Source organism: Pangasianodon hypophthalmus, chromosome 19, assembly GCF_027358585.1.
Source record: "Pangasianodon hypophthalmus isolate fPanHyp1 chromosome 19, fPanHyp1.pri, whole genome shotgun sequence".
NCBI lineage: Eukaryota > Metazoa > Chordata > Actinopteri > Siluriformes > Pangasiidae > Pangasianodon > Pangasianodon hypophthalmus.
Window position 1 is genome coordinate 8,171,236 of NC_069728.1, and position 20,252 is coordinate 8,191,487.

Consider the following 20,252-nt stretch of genomic DNA (forward strand, 5'->3'; position numbering starts at 1 on the left):
TAAGGTATCATATCCTCCCTTTTGAGGTAAGAGAGCAACGAAATGAGTAAAGAAAGTCTTTTCTCAGAAGATGTTGTCCGGCGTACGTCCACAGCAGATCATTTAGTCACTGAGAACGTCTTCACCTGAAAAGGAGGCCAGAATAAAGTGGCGATTTGAAGCTCCTAGGGAAATGGACTCGCTTTGACCTCAAGATAAAGAAAGCCACCCTCCTTCTCGACAAGCACTAATGGCAGTAATTAGTTTTATGGCACTGACATGAGTGGAGTGTTTTTGCTTAGTCTTAATGGATAGATGATTTCATCAGTCCCAAGTCAGCAGTTAAAGAGGCTGCTTTTGTCTACTGGGGTCAGAACTGTTTTTGTTGGAAACCCGTAACTCTATTACACATAAATGTAAAAAGAATGTTCTTTCAATCCTAGTTGCAGTGATATTATCATCTTTGTTCAGTTATACATCTCTAGATTTAGGCTATTGTTTGAAATATTTCACAGTTTTCAGATGTTAATTTTTCCCCCATATGCTCTGGTTGATATCGAGTTCTTATGATGCCAGAATCAGTCCAGGAATCTGCATTATGAAACCGGTTGTAACTCTGTAGGAATGTGGTACCATTAAACATTAACCTTAGTGAATAATTGCCCAAAGCTTTGATACTGTCAAAGAAGGACACACCTGTTTAGGTAGTCTGGAAGAAGTGGGTGATTTACCCTCAGGATTTGCGTAGTACATGTCTGCTTATCTAATCTAATGTTTATATTGTGGTGTTCAGGCACCACAAATCTGTGTCTTATCTCCTGGCAGCATAATCGAGAGGAAGAGAGTGTGATACAACAGTGCAACAGCAGCAGGATTTTTGTTAGGTTTTAGAAGAATCAGTACTTGAATTCCTAGAAATTAATTGCTTTTCACACTTGCAAACATGTTTTTAGCAGATATGGTAGGGTAAATGGAAAGAAATACCTGTTTTGTAATGATCGTTTGAGCTCTTTGTTTTCTTGTACATGTTCTTATAGACATGCCATGCATATATATGTATATATATATGCCATACATAGCCATGCTCTGTGCTGCACAATTTGAAGTTGTCACAAGTATACTATATTTTTTTATACGTAAGGAATAAAACATGACAGGTGTGCTGTTGGAGGAAAATAATCAACGATGGGGTGGCCTGATGCTGTTACCTTCCCGAATAATTAGAAAAACTGCAGCTTGTTACTGAGAAACCACAAAGCACAACATCTTCTGTCCTTAAGACTTATATACTTATATATAGACTTAAAGACTTAGAGACTATATAATTCCCTGTGTACTTTATTATAGAAATGATTACGTATTACAGTGAGTGCATTCTGAACCTGTGCAGTATAAACCTGTGTTTTGAATTCCAGTTGACAGTATTGTCAGTGCTGCTTTTATAAAAAAATTAATCAAAACCCTTTGATTTAATCAGATTGGAGAATTCAGCAGAGCTGAGGTGTAAAGCTCTATTATTAGTTCTGATATTTAGGGCAGTGTTTCAGTGTTTGGAGCCCAAACTGTAATGTAGCCTAGATTGTGTCACTTGTTTGGACCCCTAACCCCTAAGTTGAATGTAGCTTAGACTCTCTCAACCACACTGGTGATTTATTAAAGGCAAAGCTAAAGTTTGTATTGTCTTACTTTACTGAAAGGATGATAATTGATAGACAGTTGTTTGAATGCATTTGCAGTAGGTAAGCTCTCTTCGCTGCACCTGTGTGGTTTAGCCTGAAAGAAAATCCAAACAGAGCTGAAGAGATGGAGAAAGTTGGGGTGTGACAGAGTTCAGCATGCGGTCAGTTCTGGACATTGTGTTACAGTCTGCAGCTGTGAAAATGGATTATCTGACTGATAAACGCACACCTCGTTCCAGATAACCCAAGAGCCCTATCCATAACCTTGTTTGTGCAGAAAGGCTGTGCTGTACCTGTGGCAGTGCTTTCTATAATCATCATCGTTAAATGTATACAGAAATGGTCTTATAAATCAGAATGACCTTGGATTAGCCATATGGGCACTACATCATCACAGTGTTAGTGCTTGTCAAGTCAGTGTTACACTATGCAAGGTGGATAAGCGGCAGGGTGTGCATGGACGTCGTGTTTGGTGAGGTTTGGTGGCTTTAGGTCCATCCTGTGGGGCAGAGTATGAGTTGATGATAATTGTACATATTTATAAGCTAACCATAGCGTATTTCATAAACGAGTGGTGTATTTTTATTTTGTTTGATACAAATCTGGTTATGTGACCTAGCGAGAATGATCTACATGAAAATAACACAATGTCTGTTTGGCCCAGATGGCACAGTTCAGGTTAAAAACAAAATGCAAAAAAAAACCACAACTCTGTAGTAGCTCTATCACAGCACACATGCAGCATGACCTAGATTACTGTCTCGTTCTGGGAATGCAGCGGTGCATGATGGGAAATACCTACATCCTGTATGATCTGCCTATTAGTTATTTGTCTGGAAAAAGTAGGGAATGTGCAAGAATAAATGTGGCATTTACACACATACCTTTAAACCTGAAGACCAAAATAGGAATGCTTTTACCTGTAGCAATGCCACCATAACCTATTTTTGACCATTTCCTGGACTGTACTTCCTCTTCCTATTTATATATGCAAAAGGGTACAATGCAATTCACTTCCATTATTAAAGGATATCCTGCAGGTCCTCGAGTACATGGTTCTCACAGTGGGGTCTGTGAAGCATAGCCAGGGGGTCTGTGACTCTCTCTGATTTTGTTACACTGGTGGAAATCACAACCCACATTATCAAAGTTCTTATATATGGATCCAAGCACTAAAGTCAACTCAGGCCTCATATGTTCTATCAGTGGAAATTTCAGGAATAGACAGCTGTATGGCTCCAAAAATATTATTTGAAAAATGTAAATAATGTTCATGAAATAAATGCATACTGAGGGGCTCAGTGGAAATTCTTTTACAGTTAAAGGGGTTCCAAGCTGCAAAAAGTTTGAGAACCGCTGCTCTAGTATATACAATAGCTTCAGCGTTTGTTAGTTTACATGTTAGTAATCATATTTGGAAGAAATGCATGCAGGGGATTGTAAGAAAATGTATCACACAAAGAATTAACTTTTACAGTTTAACCACTATCTTCGTTTTACCAGTGTTGCAGACATGACCTGTTATCTGTTTCATATCACAGGGATAGTAAAGAAATCTAATTTGGAAAATTTCTTTAGAATGGATCACTGTCTTGTGTTGTAATGATTTGCTGGCAACTCCGAGCTTTTACATTGAGAATCCGCTGAGCCAGAGATTCTCGCTTTAACAAGGAATTGACTGATGGCTGGCAGAATTTGCCAATAAGTGATGAGTTTCCTCCGCAGATCCACCATACAGGTTAATGAGCACCAAGAGAAAACTGAGCAGATCAGTTAAATCAGCCTAGTGCTAACAATTAGATAGAAGGCCTGCCCATGTGTTTTTCTCAGCATGTTCATACACCCATCCCATCAGCATGAGCTTCCTTTAGTTCTCATTCCTGATCGCATGTTGGGATGGAACCACATCGCATGAGGTGAGGGTGGGTCTGTGGAAAAGGTTTATGATCTGACTGTGGAGCTTGTTTTGATCATACGAATGTGTGGAGGGGAGCAGTTTGTTTTGCACAGAGCCTGGATGGTCTGTTACTGCACCACAGCAGTGCATTATCAGCAAATGTATTGTCTCAGATAGTCCTATACTTCCTACTCAAGGACACCTCACGTGTGTTTTATGTAGACGTGTCATGGACGTATGAGAACAAATTCATTTGTTGCATTGAATTATTCATATTCCTTATAATGTCTGGAGAATGCTGTCTTGAGATGTGTGTTAAACACTTCATTGTTCCATGCTAAATCTTTCTCAGAGGCAGTGGGGAGAGGGTAGGAATATATCTTTCCCTGCTTGACATGGTCTGTGGCTAGCCATAAGGTAAATATGGTGCACAGTTTGAAATGCATTAGTTTGCAGATGGTAAAAACCTTGAGTACTTGCCCATACATTATTTAGATAATACAAAATGTGGCTTGTCACAGTATGGAAATGTACCACTATTCACATTTCACGTGTGTATGTGAATGTTTTCCCAAGAGTGCATTGTATTGATGTAGCTGCATGTCATGCATGATTTGTCTGATTTAATTAATATTGATTGTGAAGCCCAGTGTCTGCATGCTGTAGAACCTTTTACTGAATCATAGTTTAATCACTGGACACTTAAATGAAGATGACTCTTAGACTATGTGGTGTAGACTATATTGTGATATATCGTTTAATGCATGACGAAGTTGAAGCTCCTTGGAAAACCCTTAATGTAGAGAAATTTTCAACTATATACAATTCCGTTAACTATAGATTTTCTGAAATGTGTCTCTCTTTTGTACATATCTGTACCAGAAGTAAAGTTATATCATTTTAAAGACACCAACATACTCATTGCCTAAAATCGTCTACTATTTATTTAATTTAATATGTAATATGTAATAAATAAAATATAAATAAAAATATTGGGAAGTTAGCAATTAAAACCTCTTTAGGCAGACTGATTGTTTTACAGCCACATTTGTTAAACTGTCTCCTTATCTATCTGATGTGATCTTGTAACCTTGCTTTCTGCAAAGGTTACAAATTAAATAAAAGCGTTTCTATAGCAGCATGTTTTCTTAAAATAGATGTAGTAGGGTTTTGCTAGCTTGCCACATGTACACTATATGGCCAGAAGTTTGTGGACACCTGACCAGCACACCCATATGTGTTTGTTGAACATTCCTTTCCTGATTTAGTCCCCCTTCGCTGTTATAATAACCTCTACTCTTCAGGGAAGGCTTTCCACTAGATTTTTAGAGAGTGGCTGTGGGAATTTGCGGATTCAGCCATAAGAGCATTAGTGAGGTCAGGCACTAGTGTAAGGCGAGGAGGCCTGGCGTGCAGTCAGTGTTCCCGTTCATCCCAAAAGTGTTCGGTGGGGTTGAGGTCAGGGATCTGTGCAGGAAACTTGAGCTCTTCCACACCAACCTTGGCAAACTATGTCTTCATGGAGATCGCTTTGTGCACAGGGGCATTGTCATGCTGGATCAGATTTGCGCCTCTTTGTTCCAGTGAAGGGAAGTGTGTAATTCTACAGTATACGGAGACATCCTATACAATTGTGTGTTCCAACTTTGTGGCAACAGTTTGGGGAAGAACCATATATGCATGTGATGGTCAGGTGTCCACATACTTTTGGCCATATAGTGTATCTGAGGAACACTTGAGTGTCGGGGGCTCGACTTAATTATTCTGAAGGTCAGTTGACAGTGAGTTTTGGTTCTTGTCAGTCTGTAATACCATCCTAATTTTGGCGTGAATACCCTAGCCAAGCCACTTTGATGGTCCCTTCTCCTTGACCAGCATGGTTTGTAGAAATGCATGTAACAGCCAGTGAGCAGTTAGGGACGCCTGACCAGGCTGTCAGATAAGTAACTGTTCCTGACACTGTGCTTTGCTGTGACTTGTGCCCAGCAGCATCAGTGTCACACAGCCAGTCAGCTGGAGTGCGTTCCTCTTTCTGTTCGCGTGGGATTCAGCCAGCCAATAGAGAGCAGGGGATTGAGTGTGCTGGCTAACACGCTGTTGTTGGGGGACTTTGCAGCAGGCATGCTCAACATCTTCCTGATCATTTTCCACCATTTAATCTGGGATAAGTTTATTTTAAAGTAGGTTTGACAGACTTAGCTTTTAACGTGCAGTGTTCTGCATGTTATTTCCATTAAAATGTCACAAGACGTGCTCACCGTTTAAGGCAGAATGATTTTGCCATCTCTCGTACTGTTTGGCCTTTCAGTGTTATATATTCAAATCTAGAAACACTGGTGTGAATTGGCTGTGAAAGTTAGACACCATTTTAACAGGCTGTTATCTCCATTTCCCCTCGCAGATTAAACATTTGCATCCAAACAAGATTCTTCAGCACAAGCTGACTAACCTCATTCTGTACTGAAGTTCTCGATAGTTTGTGAAACTTACCTATTTTGCTTCTAGCTCTAAAATGCCACTGCTGGTTTTAACAATTACATTAAGTTGCCCTCACCTTCCTTCACAGACCTCATTACACATTCATTCGCTTTCCTTAATGCATCCATCTGAATTGTCGACCTTGAATTGAGGAGCTCCTCAAACGTGAATGCTGGCTCCTATAAAAAGAGGGAAGTGCTTAGGCAGAAAGCTTTTCATCAACCTTGTGCTTTTTAGAGGATTTCTTTCTAGCAGATTTAGCAGATTTTATAATTTATTATGCTTATATTTCAAGGTTATTTCCAGTGCATATTTCATTTGAGATTCATTTTCACAAAAAAACTTTGATATTTCACTAAAACAAATCACTGATTCAGCTTTTTTTTGTAAACTAATTTCAAATTGAGCTCAGCCAATAGAGTGAATAAAACAGTAGTTCAAACATGAGAAGGCCGTAACACAGGATGTTTCTCAGTATTTAGACAGTCTAGCAGTGACAGCGTGTGGTGTCACTCTTGCCAGGACATAGAGGGAACTCGTTGCCAGTTCAGAGCATTAGTATGGCCAGTTATTGGCACCACAGTCTAACTGCTGTGAATCATTTTCACTTGTCTTCAGGAAGCCGAACTCCAAGCCAAGAGGAAAATGTTTTGGGCAAACGATGTATATAAAAATGTTTTGTGGCGTTCAGGTTTGCAAAGTTCCTGCCAAATGAGACTTTAAGAGACTGTAAGCATCATCAAAGCATCATTTTTTTTAAATGCAATTCTACTGTATTACTGGCCATAACTTTTCTTTGTAAGCGACGTTATATATAGTAATACATTTTGTGTATTGTTGAAGAATCTTGATGTGATATTTTTATGTCACCTGTAAAAAAATAAAAAAATAAAAAAAAATAAAAAATCAGACAAGCCCTAAATGAGTCAAATCTGTGGGAAGACCTGGATATCCTGTGGTCTCAATCATGAACATGTGCGTGTACAAGATCATAAAGTGCCATGAAACGTTCACTCACACATGATACAAAACTGGGCAACATTGGCCCTACCTCATCTGCTTCCTCTCAGTGGTGTGCATATCAGGCATGGGGCACAGATTGGGTAGCATGCAGAGCACTGCTCTGTTTCAAGGGTTTTGCAATTCCTAGTTTTATTTTTGCAGGAGGAAACTTTTTGATGCCGAATCTAATTTAGCGTTCATAATTAATACTCGTCTGTCTTGGATAAGTCTTTGGAAATCTTAGCTTTCTCTATGATATCTCACTAAGGACCTGTGCATTATTCAGAAATCCTGTATAACAAATCTCTGTGCTCTCTTGGCTCAGTAGGGATTTGCCCAGACTTTTATTCAATTAATTTTTGTCTGAAGTTCAGTATTTTCAGGTGTGTGTGCTTGCGCATGTCCTCCTTTTGCCACCTGCAAGAGGTTAAGTAACACCTATAGTACCCTCCAGAATTGTTGATGCCCTTTATGAGAATAAGCCAAAATTAATATTTAAAGCCCATGCAATAAGTGATATTTTGTGCTTAAATATACAGGAACAACATTTTTTTAAACTAGTGCACTAGTATAAAATGCTTTTTTCAAAATTGGTACTCTTACAATTAATATTTTGTGACACATGCCCTGGAGAGAGTACGCAACCTCATATATATACCCCAGGGAAACTAGATATGGTGAAATGCAGCAAGAACGAATGAAAGTTTTTCAAGAATGACAGTTTGTATGCATTTATTTAACACATTCATTATACAGTAGGTGTTAATAATTTTGGAATATATATTTTTGAGAGAAAATGCTATTATTTAAAAAAGTATTCTTTTTTTTTTTTTTTTTTTACAATGATAAATAGTTTCTCCTATTGTAAGTGGAAAGTTAAACTTAGTGTGTGATATTTGTTTTATAAACATAGATGAGGAATATATGAGGGATTACGCCGATCAACCATAATATTAAAACCACCTGCCTAATATTGTGTAAGTCCTCCTTGTGCCACCAAACAGTTCCGACCCATTGAGACATGGACTCCACAAGACCTCTGAAGGTGTGCTGTGGTATCTGGCACCAAGATCTTAGCAGCAGATCCTTTAAGTCCTGTAGGTTGCGAGGTGAGGTCTCCATGGATCGGACTTGTTTGTCTAGCACATCCCACAGATGCTCAATCGGATTGAGATCTGGGGAATTTGGAGGCCAAGTCAACACCTTGAACTCTTTGTCATGTTCCTCAAACCATTCCTGAACAGTTTTTTGCAAGGGGCTGAAAGAGGCCACTGCCATTAGGGAATACCACTGCCATGAAGGGGGGTGTACTTGGTGTACTTGGTCTGCACCAGTGTTTAGGTAGGTAGTACATGTCATCCACATGAATGCCATGACCCAAGGTTTCCCAGCAGAACGTTGCCCGTAGCATCACTCTGCCTCCGCCGGCTTGCGTTCTTCCCATAATGCAACTGGTGCCATCTCTTCCCCAGGTAAGCGACGCAAACGCACCCAGCCATCCCCATGATGTAAAAGAAAATGTGATTCATCAGACCAGGCCACCTTCTTCCATTGCTCCATAGTCCAGTTCTGATGCTCATGTGCCCATTTTAGGAGCTTTTGGCGGTGGACAGGGGTCAGCATGGGCGCTCTAACTGGTCACCGGTTGTCCTTCCTTGGACCACTTTTTGTAGGTAGTAACCACTGCATACCGGGAGCACCCCACAAGCCCTGCCGTTTTGGAGATGCTTGGACCCAGTTTTCTAGCCATCACAATTTGGCCCTTGTCAAAGTCACTCAGATCCTTACACTTGCCCATTTTTCCTGCTTCCAACACATCAACTTTGAGAGCTGACTGTTCACTTGCTGCCTAATACACTATATTACCAAAAGTATTCGGTCACCTGCCTTGACTCACATATTAACTTAAGTGCCATCCCATTCCTAACCCATAGGGTTCAATATGATGTCGGTCCACCTTTTGCAGCTATTACAGCTTCAACTCTTCTGGGAAGGCTGTCCACAAGTTTGAGGAGTGTGTTTATAGGAATTTTTGACCATTCTTCCAAAAGCGCATTGGTGAGGTCACACATTGATGTTGGTCGAGAAGGCCTGGCTCTCAGTCTCTGCTCTAATTCATCCCAAAGGTGTTCTATCGGGTTCAGGTCAGGACTCTGTGCAGGCCAGTCAAGTTCACCCACACCAGACTCTGCCATCCATGTCTTTATGGACCTTGCTTTGTGCACTGGTGCACAGTCATGTTGGAAGAGGAAGGGGCCCGCTCCAAACTGTTCCCACAAGGTTGGGAGCATGGAATTGTCCAAAATGTTTTGGTATCCTGAAGCATTCAAAGTTCCTTTCACTGGAACTAAGGGGCCAAGCCCAACTCCTGAAAAACAACCCCACACCATAATTCCTCCTCCACCAAATTTCACACTCGGCACAATGCAGTCCGAAATGTACCGTTCTCCTGGCAACCTCCAAACCCAGACTCGTCCATCAGATTGCCAGATGGAAAAGCGTGATTCATCACTCCAGAGAACGCGTCTCCACTGCTCTAGAGTCCAGTGGCGGCGTGCTTTACACCACTGCATCCGACGCTTTGTATTGCACTTGGTGATGTGTGGCTTGGATGCAGCTGCTCGGCCATGGAAACCCATTCCATGAAGCTCTCTGCGTACTGTACTTGGGCTAATCTGAAGGTCACATGAAGTTTGGAGGTCTGTAGCAATTGACTGTGAAGAAAGTCGACGACCTCTTTGCACTATGCGCTTCAGCATCCGCTGACCCCTCTCCGTCAGTTTACGTGGCCTACCACTTCGTGGCTGAGTTGCTGTTGTTCCCAAACTCTTCCATTTTGTTATGATAAAGCTGACAGTTGACTGTGGAATATTTAGGAGCGAGGAAATTTCACGACTGGTTTTGTTGCACAGGTGGCATCCTATGACAGTTCCACGCTGGAATTCACTGAGCTCCTGAGAGCGGCCCATTCTTTCACAAATGTTTGTAAAAACAGTCTGCATGCCTAAGTGCTTGATTTTATACACCTGTGGCCAGGCCAAGTGATTAGGACACCTGATTCTGATCATTTGGATGGGTGACCGAATACTTTTGGTAATATAGTGTATATCCCACCCCTTGACAGCTGCTGTTGTAACAAGATAATCAGTGTTATTGATGTCACCTTTTAGTGGTTTTAATGTTATGGCTGATCGGTGTATATTGAGACTTGATAAGAATTGGTCACTGTGCAGTGGTAGTGTATAGCTTAAAAGATGCTTGCATGCTCATACACGCTACTCTGTGTGATCTCTTAACCCATTAGTCTGATTGGGTTTGCATTGTATAAGGAAGCAAGACGTATGCATACATTACCAACGTCTGTCTTACGCCCTCTCTTTTAGGTCTGGCATTGTCTTGTTCTGGATGAGGCTTTACAATCTTAATGAGAAGTGCTCCCTCCTCATTCTTACTTGGATGTTCTCTCTCTCTCCCTCTCTCTCTCTCTCTCTCTCAGCAGTCCATAGTGAGCATGACTCTTAAAGGCTTCTCTCTGCAGGGAGACTGCAAGGCTGTTTGCTCTCTGTGATGCAGAGAGCAAAGGAGAGTGGGGTTGTGTATGTAGTAGTGTTTGTGCCGTTGTGCTGACTGGTAGACACCTGCGGGATGAAGAGGTTTGTAACTATTGTCCTTCGTGGTCTAGTCAGCCTGTCTAAGGATAAGAGCTGTGGGCAGGAGCACGTTCGTCACATGAAGAGAGAGGGCAGGAGAGCATGGACTACAGTCAAGTGGAGAAAGGTGATGCTCTTGTTTGGCCTACAGGGTAGGAGAGGCTATACTGCTACAATAACATGGAGTTAATTGAGGTGGTATTAAGGGTTTTAAGTGTTTGAGGAAAACAGAGCATGGTTAAGTTCTCAGTTTGCATATGTCAAAACTTCAGTGTCAGTTTTTTGTTTTGTCTACTGGCCCACAAGAGAGTGTGGATGATTTCAACTCTACTCTTGTAATTACCATTATTAAACTGTTTACATGGTGTTACTGAAAAGTATTGTGCTAATCCTTAGTGCATGTTAGACTCAAGGAGAAACTGCTGTCTGAAAGCCAGTAAAGCCTAGTATTGGCAGATTTAGTGATAATCAGGCAGATTTTATAAATCCACAGCTTCTCACTTGGTAATTTTACCTACCTGTTATACAAGTCCCATTTAGATATGTTTATATTAGATATAATAGTCTTTACACAGGAATGCATTCAGTCTGATAGAGCATGCTTATAATAGTGCAGTGCATCATTAATTAAGTATTAATTAATGCTGTAACATCAGTTTTAGCAGATATTTTAATATTATATTGCTTGTTGGATGTTAGACACCTTTTAATGTGTATATGATAAAGCATTAAGTACTGCTTCTTACTATGTTTTATTACACAGTGTTTTTCATCTATTACACTTTTTTCGTGTTAAATAACATTAACTATCAAAACCTTTTTAGAATTCATCTGCTGATCTGTATGTAGAGTAAAATGTAATATGTTTTAAAATATAGCTGTAGTTAAAATATTGACTTTTGTTCAGGACCAGTGAGAGCTTAAAAATGTAATGATTTTACTGTGCTTTACGCACTCATTTTCACGCACTCAATTTTACTTACTCTCCAAATCACTGAAAATCTTTATAGGTTCTAAACTCTTGTTCTACTACATTATAAAATTGTCTTTGTTTCATTTCACTTAATAGAATGGGTTGCTGTTATGATATTTGATGAGGGCTGATGTGTTAATATTGAGGATGAGGATGGTAATGGTGTAGACTGTGCTTTCTGTATTTTCTCATCTTTGCTGGCAGTGATACTCACATCATCAAAGAAGGACAAGTGCCACTGTTTCTCAACCAGTCGGACATCCGAATTACGCACGCTCTGTTTTTTCCCTTCCACTACTGCAGAAAAAAGACAGCGGTACACTTTTTTTGGACAGTACATTTATTTTGTCCTTTACACAGGAAATATACTATTTGGAAATGGATGTGTTTGAGTACAGAACTGTAGAAATATGATCTGCTTGGGGAGACACTTGTTTAGAGAATGGGTTCTTACCTTCAGTCTTGGGGAGCCATGTCCTGCACAGTTTGAAGTTTTTCCCTACTGCTGATACACCTGATCCAAATAATCAGAGAGTTATTGAGCCCTCAGTGATGTGGGTCTGGTGTGTTGAGGGTACTGAGCCCCAGGACTGGAGGTGAGAACCCCTGGTTTAGAGTAATCATAGTGAAATTTGTAAAACGTGAGGTGCAGTAAATAACATGAGTGTGGCAACCTAATACAAACCTCATTCTGAAACATTCAACTGCTCGTGCCGTCTTAATAAGGGAACTTATTCAGGCTGCAGACAAGTTTTATGTTAATGAGTGAAGATCTTTTATGCCCCTTATGCCAAAGTCCAATATCTCTAAGGCATATTTTAATGGACTTTATTCGGTGAATTCATATGAAAAGATTTTTAATGAAGTGAGGCCAGATTTAGTTTTAGATTATTTGTTTATATCAAAGATAAACTTAAAAAAAACTTTTGTAAATTCTTCATATTTTGCTACATTTTAACCTGTTTGCCTCTATGAAAATAGCCATGGTAGCTGGCATGGCATTAAATTACAAACAAACAAATGACTTCAGGCTGCAGTTATCAGTTTTTGTTTTTTATATATTTTCTCAAGTATTTGAATATTGTTTAAGGAAAAGCTCAAGCCTTAGTGTAATTCATACTATAATGATCTAATAAAAGAAAGACGGGGTAGAATGCAAGTCATGTTAATGTGTGTTGCACCACCCCATTAAATCTAAATAAATAGCTTAAAACTTAATTATTCAAACAATAAACAACAAATTAGCTACACCAAACAGTAAACAAGGAAGCCTGCAGTGCTTGCTTAAATGACACAGGTTAAAAACAGGCAAAAACTTATTTAATAGACTATTTAATAGTTTAGTTTATTTTTTCACTGCTTTAACGAAGAATATTGTAACGTATAACATAGGCTTTGCGTTTTAATGGTAGTTTCGTTTTATAAATGGTAATAAATGATGAACGACAGAATATGGTGCTAAATGATAAACGGGGATCAGGTTTCTACCAGAGCATGCATTATGCTTCGGTGTTTGTTAAACAACGCTGAGTTTTTCCTCTGAGCTCTCATTTATCTGAGTGTTCTCTGTGTTGAGTGTATCTGAGAGTATCTGAGACCTTGTCCACACACACATGGATATTTTTTTAAACATAGTTTTTTTTCCTCTGCATTTTGGTTTCCTGGCCACACCCATTTGAAACCAAAGTGAATTTTGTTTTCATTGTTTTTGAGTTATTTTCAAAAACGCAGTTCATGTGGACAGGAGTTTTTTTTTTTTTTTTCAAAAATATTAGTATACATGTGGACATGTCTGATTGCTTCTTCATCTCTGTTATTTGAGCCTGATATAATGTATAGCGGTATATAATTATTGTATATAATTTTGCCTTCCTTCTGAGCAGAATTTTTACAAAGTGCTCTGAGCAGGACGGAGAACCTGGCATTGGCAGTCAGATCTTCTCATCACATAGTGTTTAGTGACTAGTGCTGGAAACATGCTCATGGATGTGGACATTAGATCAGAACTGCAAAACATGGCGACTGAAAAAGTCACACAAATCACTGAAAAATAAGTAAATTAATAGATGTTAATTCTTCCTTATAGTATGATATAAGTTTAGAAGGGGTAAGTTTAGGGTTATATTCTGCCTTATAGCTTTCTCGTGCATTGTGTATGTTTGTTAGCACCCTGGTGTGCCCCCTAGAAAATCTCCTGAGGGGCTTTATTCAGATTATCTGGATTTTTAGCCAATTAGTAAAGCTCACTGCACTGTCCGTCCTCAAGGTGCACTTTCCCTGCCTCAGTGCATTCTTTCATTTCATACCACACACACAGACACACGCACATGCACAGATGCACGCAAACACACAGACACAGACAGCTTGCCCCATGCATGTGTTTTCAGTTTTATAAAACATCTGGACTTTATTTTGGCATAAGTTGCACTGTACATTCTTGTTTGTTGTGTATAAAACCTGCTTATTATTCTGTTGTATTTAGGCTGAACGAGTTCTTTGTCTGCCCACACACACACCTGTGATTCCTCGCCTAGAAACTGTGTTCTTGGCTGTGTACTGTGGGGAGTGGTATGTATCCCCCAAGGTCTCAGACGCAGTGTCCTTCTACAGTGTGTGTGTGTGTGTGTGTGTGTGTGTGTGTGTGTGTGTTTAGCCGAAGGTAAAATGGTCACCTTCATGGACTTGGAGGTTTGCCAGTCATATAAAGCCAGCATTGTGATTCTGTCAGCAAGCAAATGGTGCAGTCTTGGGCTCTTTCCATTTTATTCTGAAAAGAATCAATTGGTCATTGTTCAGTCATTATTCTGGGATAAGATCTTGTCAGGCCAGGCTTGGGTTCAGAACCGAATGGTTTTGTCTCAGGCTTTTTCATCTTCTCAGGTGAGTCAGTAAATGCTTTGAAAAGCTCTGGCCTAGCATATAGTAATTAGATTATTTGGTTAATTATATTCCTTTATTCTGGTGGTTGGGAATGTGATTCTTGTGGTTCAGTTGGTTTTTGGGACAGTACTGTTAACAGCCTGGAACTCCCTGGGGTCTATTTGTCTCAAGCTGTGTTCTTACAGCCTACCCGCTACTTTAAGCATGTATTTTTGTCTGCCCGTGTTCTGGGAATAAACAGCATCTTTGTCACTGACTGACACAGACAAGTGAAGTAATGCAGGTCAGCAATGGCATCTTTGGTTGGACTAACCCACCATCAGCAGCAGTGGAACCTGGACCTTAGATGTTTGGACCCCAGGGACGTTGACAAGTGGAGTTTAGAAATGCCGCCAGAACTGCACTAACCACCTGCCAGTCATCCCTAAACTTTGGCTGCTCCTCCTCCGTCAGCATGGTTTTGGCCTAGAACATGCATTCCCAACCTGTGGTCCTGTTCTGCACATTTTAGTGCTTTGCCTGCCCTAACACACCCACTTCATCTGAGAAAGCGCTGTTAATTAGCTGACTATTTAAATTTGGGTGTGTTAAACCGTGCACTGCATTTGGGAACCTGTGGCTGTGAAGGAAGGATTAGAATTAAAGCTACTGAAATCAGCGTACTGAACTTTTCTGAGACATGGCCCCAACATGTGCTCTACTTGAATTTGCCAAATTAACTGCATGGTTGCATAAAAAAAAACAGTGCTTTTCTAAGCTGCTAAATACTGGCAGGCATGTAAGTATTTTTGTCTTGCTAATGTCATGTTATTATGTAACCATTTAAGATGATAACAGCTCCTTGTATGCATGTGCAACATAATTGACAGGCAGGATGGATACATAATACACACGCAGCCTTGCAGAGAAGATTTTTAGTTCAAAGCAGTCATAGAGACAGTGTTTTTGCTCAGTGTACTTTACTGATAACCATCAGAATATAAAGACAGTTTAGCTGAAATCGATTACAACAGTTTTAAGAGTGTTTTTCCTTTCAGAGATTTTTTGTTCACTATCCGTTAACAATAAACCAGACTAATATGCAGCAGTGGGTTTTTTTGTGTTTGCACTGTCACCAGACACTAAAACTGTTTCCTGTTCTTGTGTGTCTCTTAAATATGAAATGTGATTAGTTTCAGTTACACTAATGTATCTTCTGGAAGTCTACTAGTTTACTGAATTTTGGATTCAGTGCTCAAGTAGCCATCCCAATATAAGAGACTATACACTAATGCTCTGTCTGTGCTGTTTTATGCAAATCAGCCAACTAAAACATATTTTATATAATTGCTGGATTTAGTACAAGGTTAATATAGGAAAACATTCTTTTAACACTTCCTTATCCGTGGTTATGTAGATTAGCATGCGTTAATGTTGCGTTTTAATTCTGTTTTTCTTGGTCTCTCTTTCAGATGATTCTGACTGTGTATTTGAGTGATGGCGAGCAGGCTCTGACGGAGGTGCCCATCACTCCAGAGACAACGTGTCGTGATGTGGTTGAGTTCTGTAAGGAGCCGGGCGAAAGCGGCTGCCATCTGGCTGAAGTGTGGCGTGGCAACGGTATGCACCTGACCTTCTGTAGTGTTTATGTCCTAGCCTGACAGTCAGAGTAAGAGTACAGCCCTCTAGTGTTGTTTTTTAGGTTCTACTAAAGACCTGTCACTGAATAAAAGACACTGAAGTTCAGAAGGAACTGTGTGACTTTTATGTGCTTCAGAGTTGTCACAGTCCCTGTCACAGTGTGACAACAAGCAGCGAACGGTGAATCTCCAGACACATTCCGTTATTTCCCTTTAATTCAGTTTTCTTTTTGCTTCTTATCATTAATAATATCTTGCATTATGTGTGGCACCTTTTTCATACGCACATTTCTCACGTTACAATTAAAAAATGGAAAAATGCCCAAAAAACAGACTAGTTAGCAATGTCATTATTATCTATTATTATCTTTCCCATAGTCGTTTTGGCATTTTTTAAAAAATACTACAGGTATTCAGGTTTATTTATTTATTTATTTATTTTTTTAAACCGGTAATTGCCCTGTTCAATGAAATGTCATTCCTTGCCTTACAAAATGTCCATCACTACAGCATCAACAAGGCACTAGTAGACAGCCTGCTGTCTCTAACTCCATTACTGAAGAGTAAGTGGTGATGATTGCCCATAGCTTGCCATTGGTCTCATTTAATGTCCTGCTTTCACAATACATGGCCTCTCAGAATTTCACAAATGCACAGCTAACCTCACCAAGCCTTTCCCTCAGTAGCCCTTTTAAACCATTTCTTTTTGCAAATAACTTGTGATCAGCTGTTTCTAGTGCTAGCACTGTAAAATGTTCAGTGTGTGCAGTCCATCTTTTCTTCTCTGTGTATTAACACTGAACCACTCTCTGTCATTCCATTTTTATTCTTCAACAGGCTATTCTGTGTCCATGCACAAAATAGCCCATTGTATGGCTTAAGGAGATGAATAGCCTGTTTATGTGAATCTGTTAGTCCATTCTGTCACTGATCCCACCTCTAAACCATGTAAAGTTCAAAAGCAGCTGATAGTATGCAGGTGTGGGATCAAAAACACAGAATACAGTCCAAGTCTTCAGGAAGACATGGTGACTGTAACCTAGTACTGTGCTGACAGCATATCAGTGGTGGAAGTAAAAAAAAAAAAAACTTCTCCAGGTGTGCTCCTGATACAAGAATGATGTTATGGAGATGTGGTGACACAATCCCCTTACAAACTCCATGAAGATTGGGCAGATTTACCTTCTTTTGCCTTTTCATTATTTTGTTGTGTGCCCATTGCCTTTTGGTTATATTTCACAGTAAATCTGGCTGGCTAGACTGTTCTGGTTAAAACCTTTGGAGCTAGGTTAAGGCCTGAGCATTATTATGCCTCGTCACACAGGTTGAATTTGAGGCAAGACAATTCTGCCGCTGTAGAAGGGAAAAATCAGGACAAACACCACAGTGATTGTCTGTGCACTACAGGAGCAAGACACTATCCTTTACACTCTAGTGAATACTGCAGTATTGTGCTTGGACTTATATTATCAATCTCATCTTTTAGATTTCTTTTGCTACCTGTGATCCGTGTAATATTCACCAGTCTTTAGCTTGTATTCATGCAGGAATAATTCACACCATGAGGCTCAATTCCAAACAGGTTCATATTGCTACACAGAGTATAATCTACCCTAATTAATCACAGATAATGAAGGACTAGAATTAGTGCCTTGTTAGAAATGAGAAAACTGGATATGCATTAAGTTAAATACATAAAGAATTGTTAACATGGCTCCAATTTTGTCTCTCCACCTGCTCCTAGAAGCTGGGATTTGTTTTGACCAGCCTCCTTTCTCCTCTGCATCTCCCTGTCTCCCGGCACACTGCATTCCTCTGGCAGGAAGCCACATTTGACTCTTTGATACATGTATCTGTGTCTGTGTGTGCGTGTGTGTCTGTGTGTGCGTGTGTGTCTGTGTGTGCGTGTGTGTCTGTGTGTGCGTGTGTGTCTGTGTGTGCGTGTGTGTCTGTGTGTGCGTGTGTGTCTGTGTGTGTTTCTCTCCCTCTCCGGGGTGAGGTGTGGCTCTCTCTCCTTTCTTAATTTCTTTCTCAGGGCCCCTCAGTAGACCCTTAGTTCCAAGGGTCAGGGAGGAATGTCTGCCTTTGATGTAATGGAGATGGACTCTGAGCTTTGTGCTCTCAACACTTTGTTGTTGTCAACCTCACATCTGTTCCCTGTTGATCTCTAGAGATTCTAGCAATGTTTTTCATGGAGTTGTGTTTTTTTGGGTTTTTTTCCCCCTCCTTGATAAAGTCCAAGGCTGCATCTTCTGTTGTACTGGACTATGTGATCTGCCTTCCTTGCAGAGCGAGCAATTCCCTTTGACCACATGATGTATGAACACCTGCAGAAATGGGGCCCCAGGAAACAGGAAGTGAAGTTTTTCTTGCGCCATGAGGACTCGCCCACAGAGAGCAGTGAACCAGGTGAGCCTCGCTTTCATGTAGTTTGTGCAAACCTTTACTGCTGCATTGTCAAGCACCTTATCTTCAGTGGTAGTTCTACTGGTAGTGGCAGATGCAAACTTTTATTTTCCAAAAACGATCTTTGTTTTCTACTATTATATATGTTCAGACGCCATTTCCTCTAGTGGACATCCCTCCATACTGCCCCCTGAGAAAAAGTAGGTGGCCATGTATTAAGTTTCACTCATGAGGATTGTTTTCAGTTTAATCCAGATGTATCAGACTGGTCCAGTGCAATATGGGTCTTTAGGCAAGGGCCTGCTGGATAAGTGGTGGTTATATAATTAAGCAGCTTGCTGTATAGTTGGATTAAGTGTCTAGCTTCTTCTGTCTTTTCAGGTTCTCACACACACACACATTCAGAGTACAGTCTGGACATTGGAACACACACATCATGTCGCCTGCACATTGTGTGAACTGTTATAAACTGTGTGGCTTAATTTACATTTAAATGTAATCTACGGTTTTAATCTACATTTAAATAATGCTAGGTTATAATGCTGGCACCCCAACCAAATACAAACATTAAAACTTGGCACAGCATTATTTGCCCCACAGTTCTCTCTCACTATCTCGTCTCTGTTTGTGTGTGTGGGCCATAATGAACAGTAGTTTGAGAATTTATATGCAGTGAGCTGTAATACTGTGGGTGTAATACTGTCATCTTTTAGAAGGCCTCAGTCCTGTCTGCCTGAGCACAGCCAAAACCAATCTCACATTTTGTCCCCCACGCCATCTGTCCACTGACCCAGCTCACAGCACTGTCTCTCTTTCCTTCTGCTCTTTCATCTTGTTTTTAGTTCTACATATCAGATTTCTGTGTTTGAGTGGCTGCCTTTAACGTCACAGCAGCAGGACTACCCAGATTAAAGCATAATAATCTATGCCTGGTCACATAAGGCAAAGATTAAAATGTTGCAATGCTCTAAATGTGCATGTTTCTCTTTTTCTTTTCCTAATGACAGGGAGTCAGCAGTCTCAGGAGCAGGCTAACCGAAGGACTGGAAGTAGCTCTGATAAGCACAATGAAAATGGGGTATGCTCATCTCATGTTTCTGTAATATGAGTAACCGTGAATGTTGAAATATTTCATCATCGGTTGTCATGACCTCTATGTTTAATCATGTGTCCTAAATCACAGTGCAGCTTTTGTAGATTTTTTTTTCTCTTGTATTTTAGTCCATGCACTGGTTCATAGATTGCACGGTGTTCTCGTTACTGTTCTGCTGGTAGAGCAGTCTGACATAACACAGCCAATTATCTACACAACATATGATTAATGGAAACTCTGCTGACTGGGAGCAAGTCCATAAACTTCACATGATTAATGTCTAGGTCATGTTTCTAGCTGGCATTACATGTCCACTAGCCAATTTAGTCACCGCCGCCACACCATGTGTATTCTATAATGTTTCCACTGGGTTGGGTGATAGCCGTTGCTAAAGGCATCAAATACATAATAAATAATAAACCATTTGAAACTGCTGTTTGCTTTTTATTAATGTTCATTTATTTAGCATTATATAAAATCTTATAAAATAAGCTGTAGACACAAGTCAGTTCGGTTTACTTGATCATTTACTTGACTTCTGCATCAGAAGTCCACTTAGCCAGCCAGCTAGCTAGCTTGCACAATTGTATTAGCAC

General features: G+C 40.1%; 1 protein-coding gene across 3 annotated transcripts in view; it reads left to right on the forward strand.

Moving 5' to 3' along the window:
* ppp1r13bb (protein phosphatase 1, regulatory subunit 13Bb) overlaps positions 1 to 20,252 on the forward strand; it is a 47,548-nt gene that overhangs the window by 1,247 nt on the left and 26,049 nt on the right. For all 3 annotated transcript variants that reach the window (XM_026944452.3, XM_026944453.3, XM_026944454.3), the window contains exons 3-5: positions 15,990 to 16,137; positions 18,447 to 18,566; positions 19,571 to 19,641. In XM_026944452.3, coding sequence (XP_026800253.1) covers positions 15,990 to 16,137; positions 18,447 to 18,566; positions 19,571 to 19,641 — 339 coding nt within the window. The remainder of the gene's footprint in view (positions 1 to 15,989; positions 16,138 to 18,446; positions 18,567 to 19,570; positions 19,642 to 20,252) is intronic.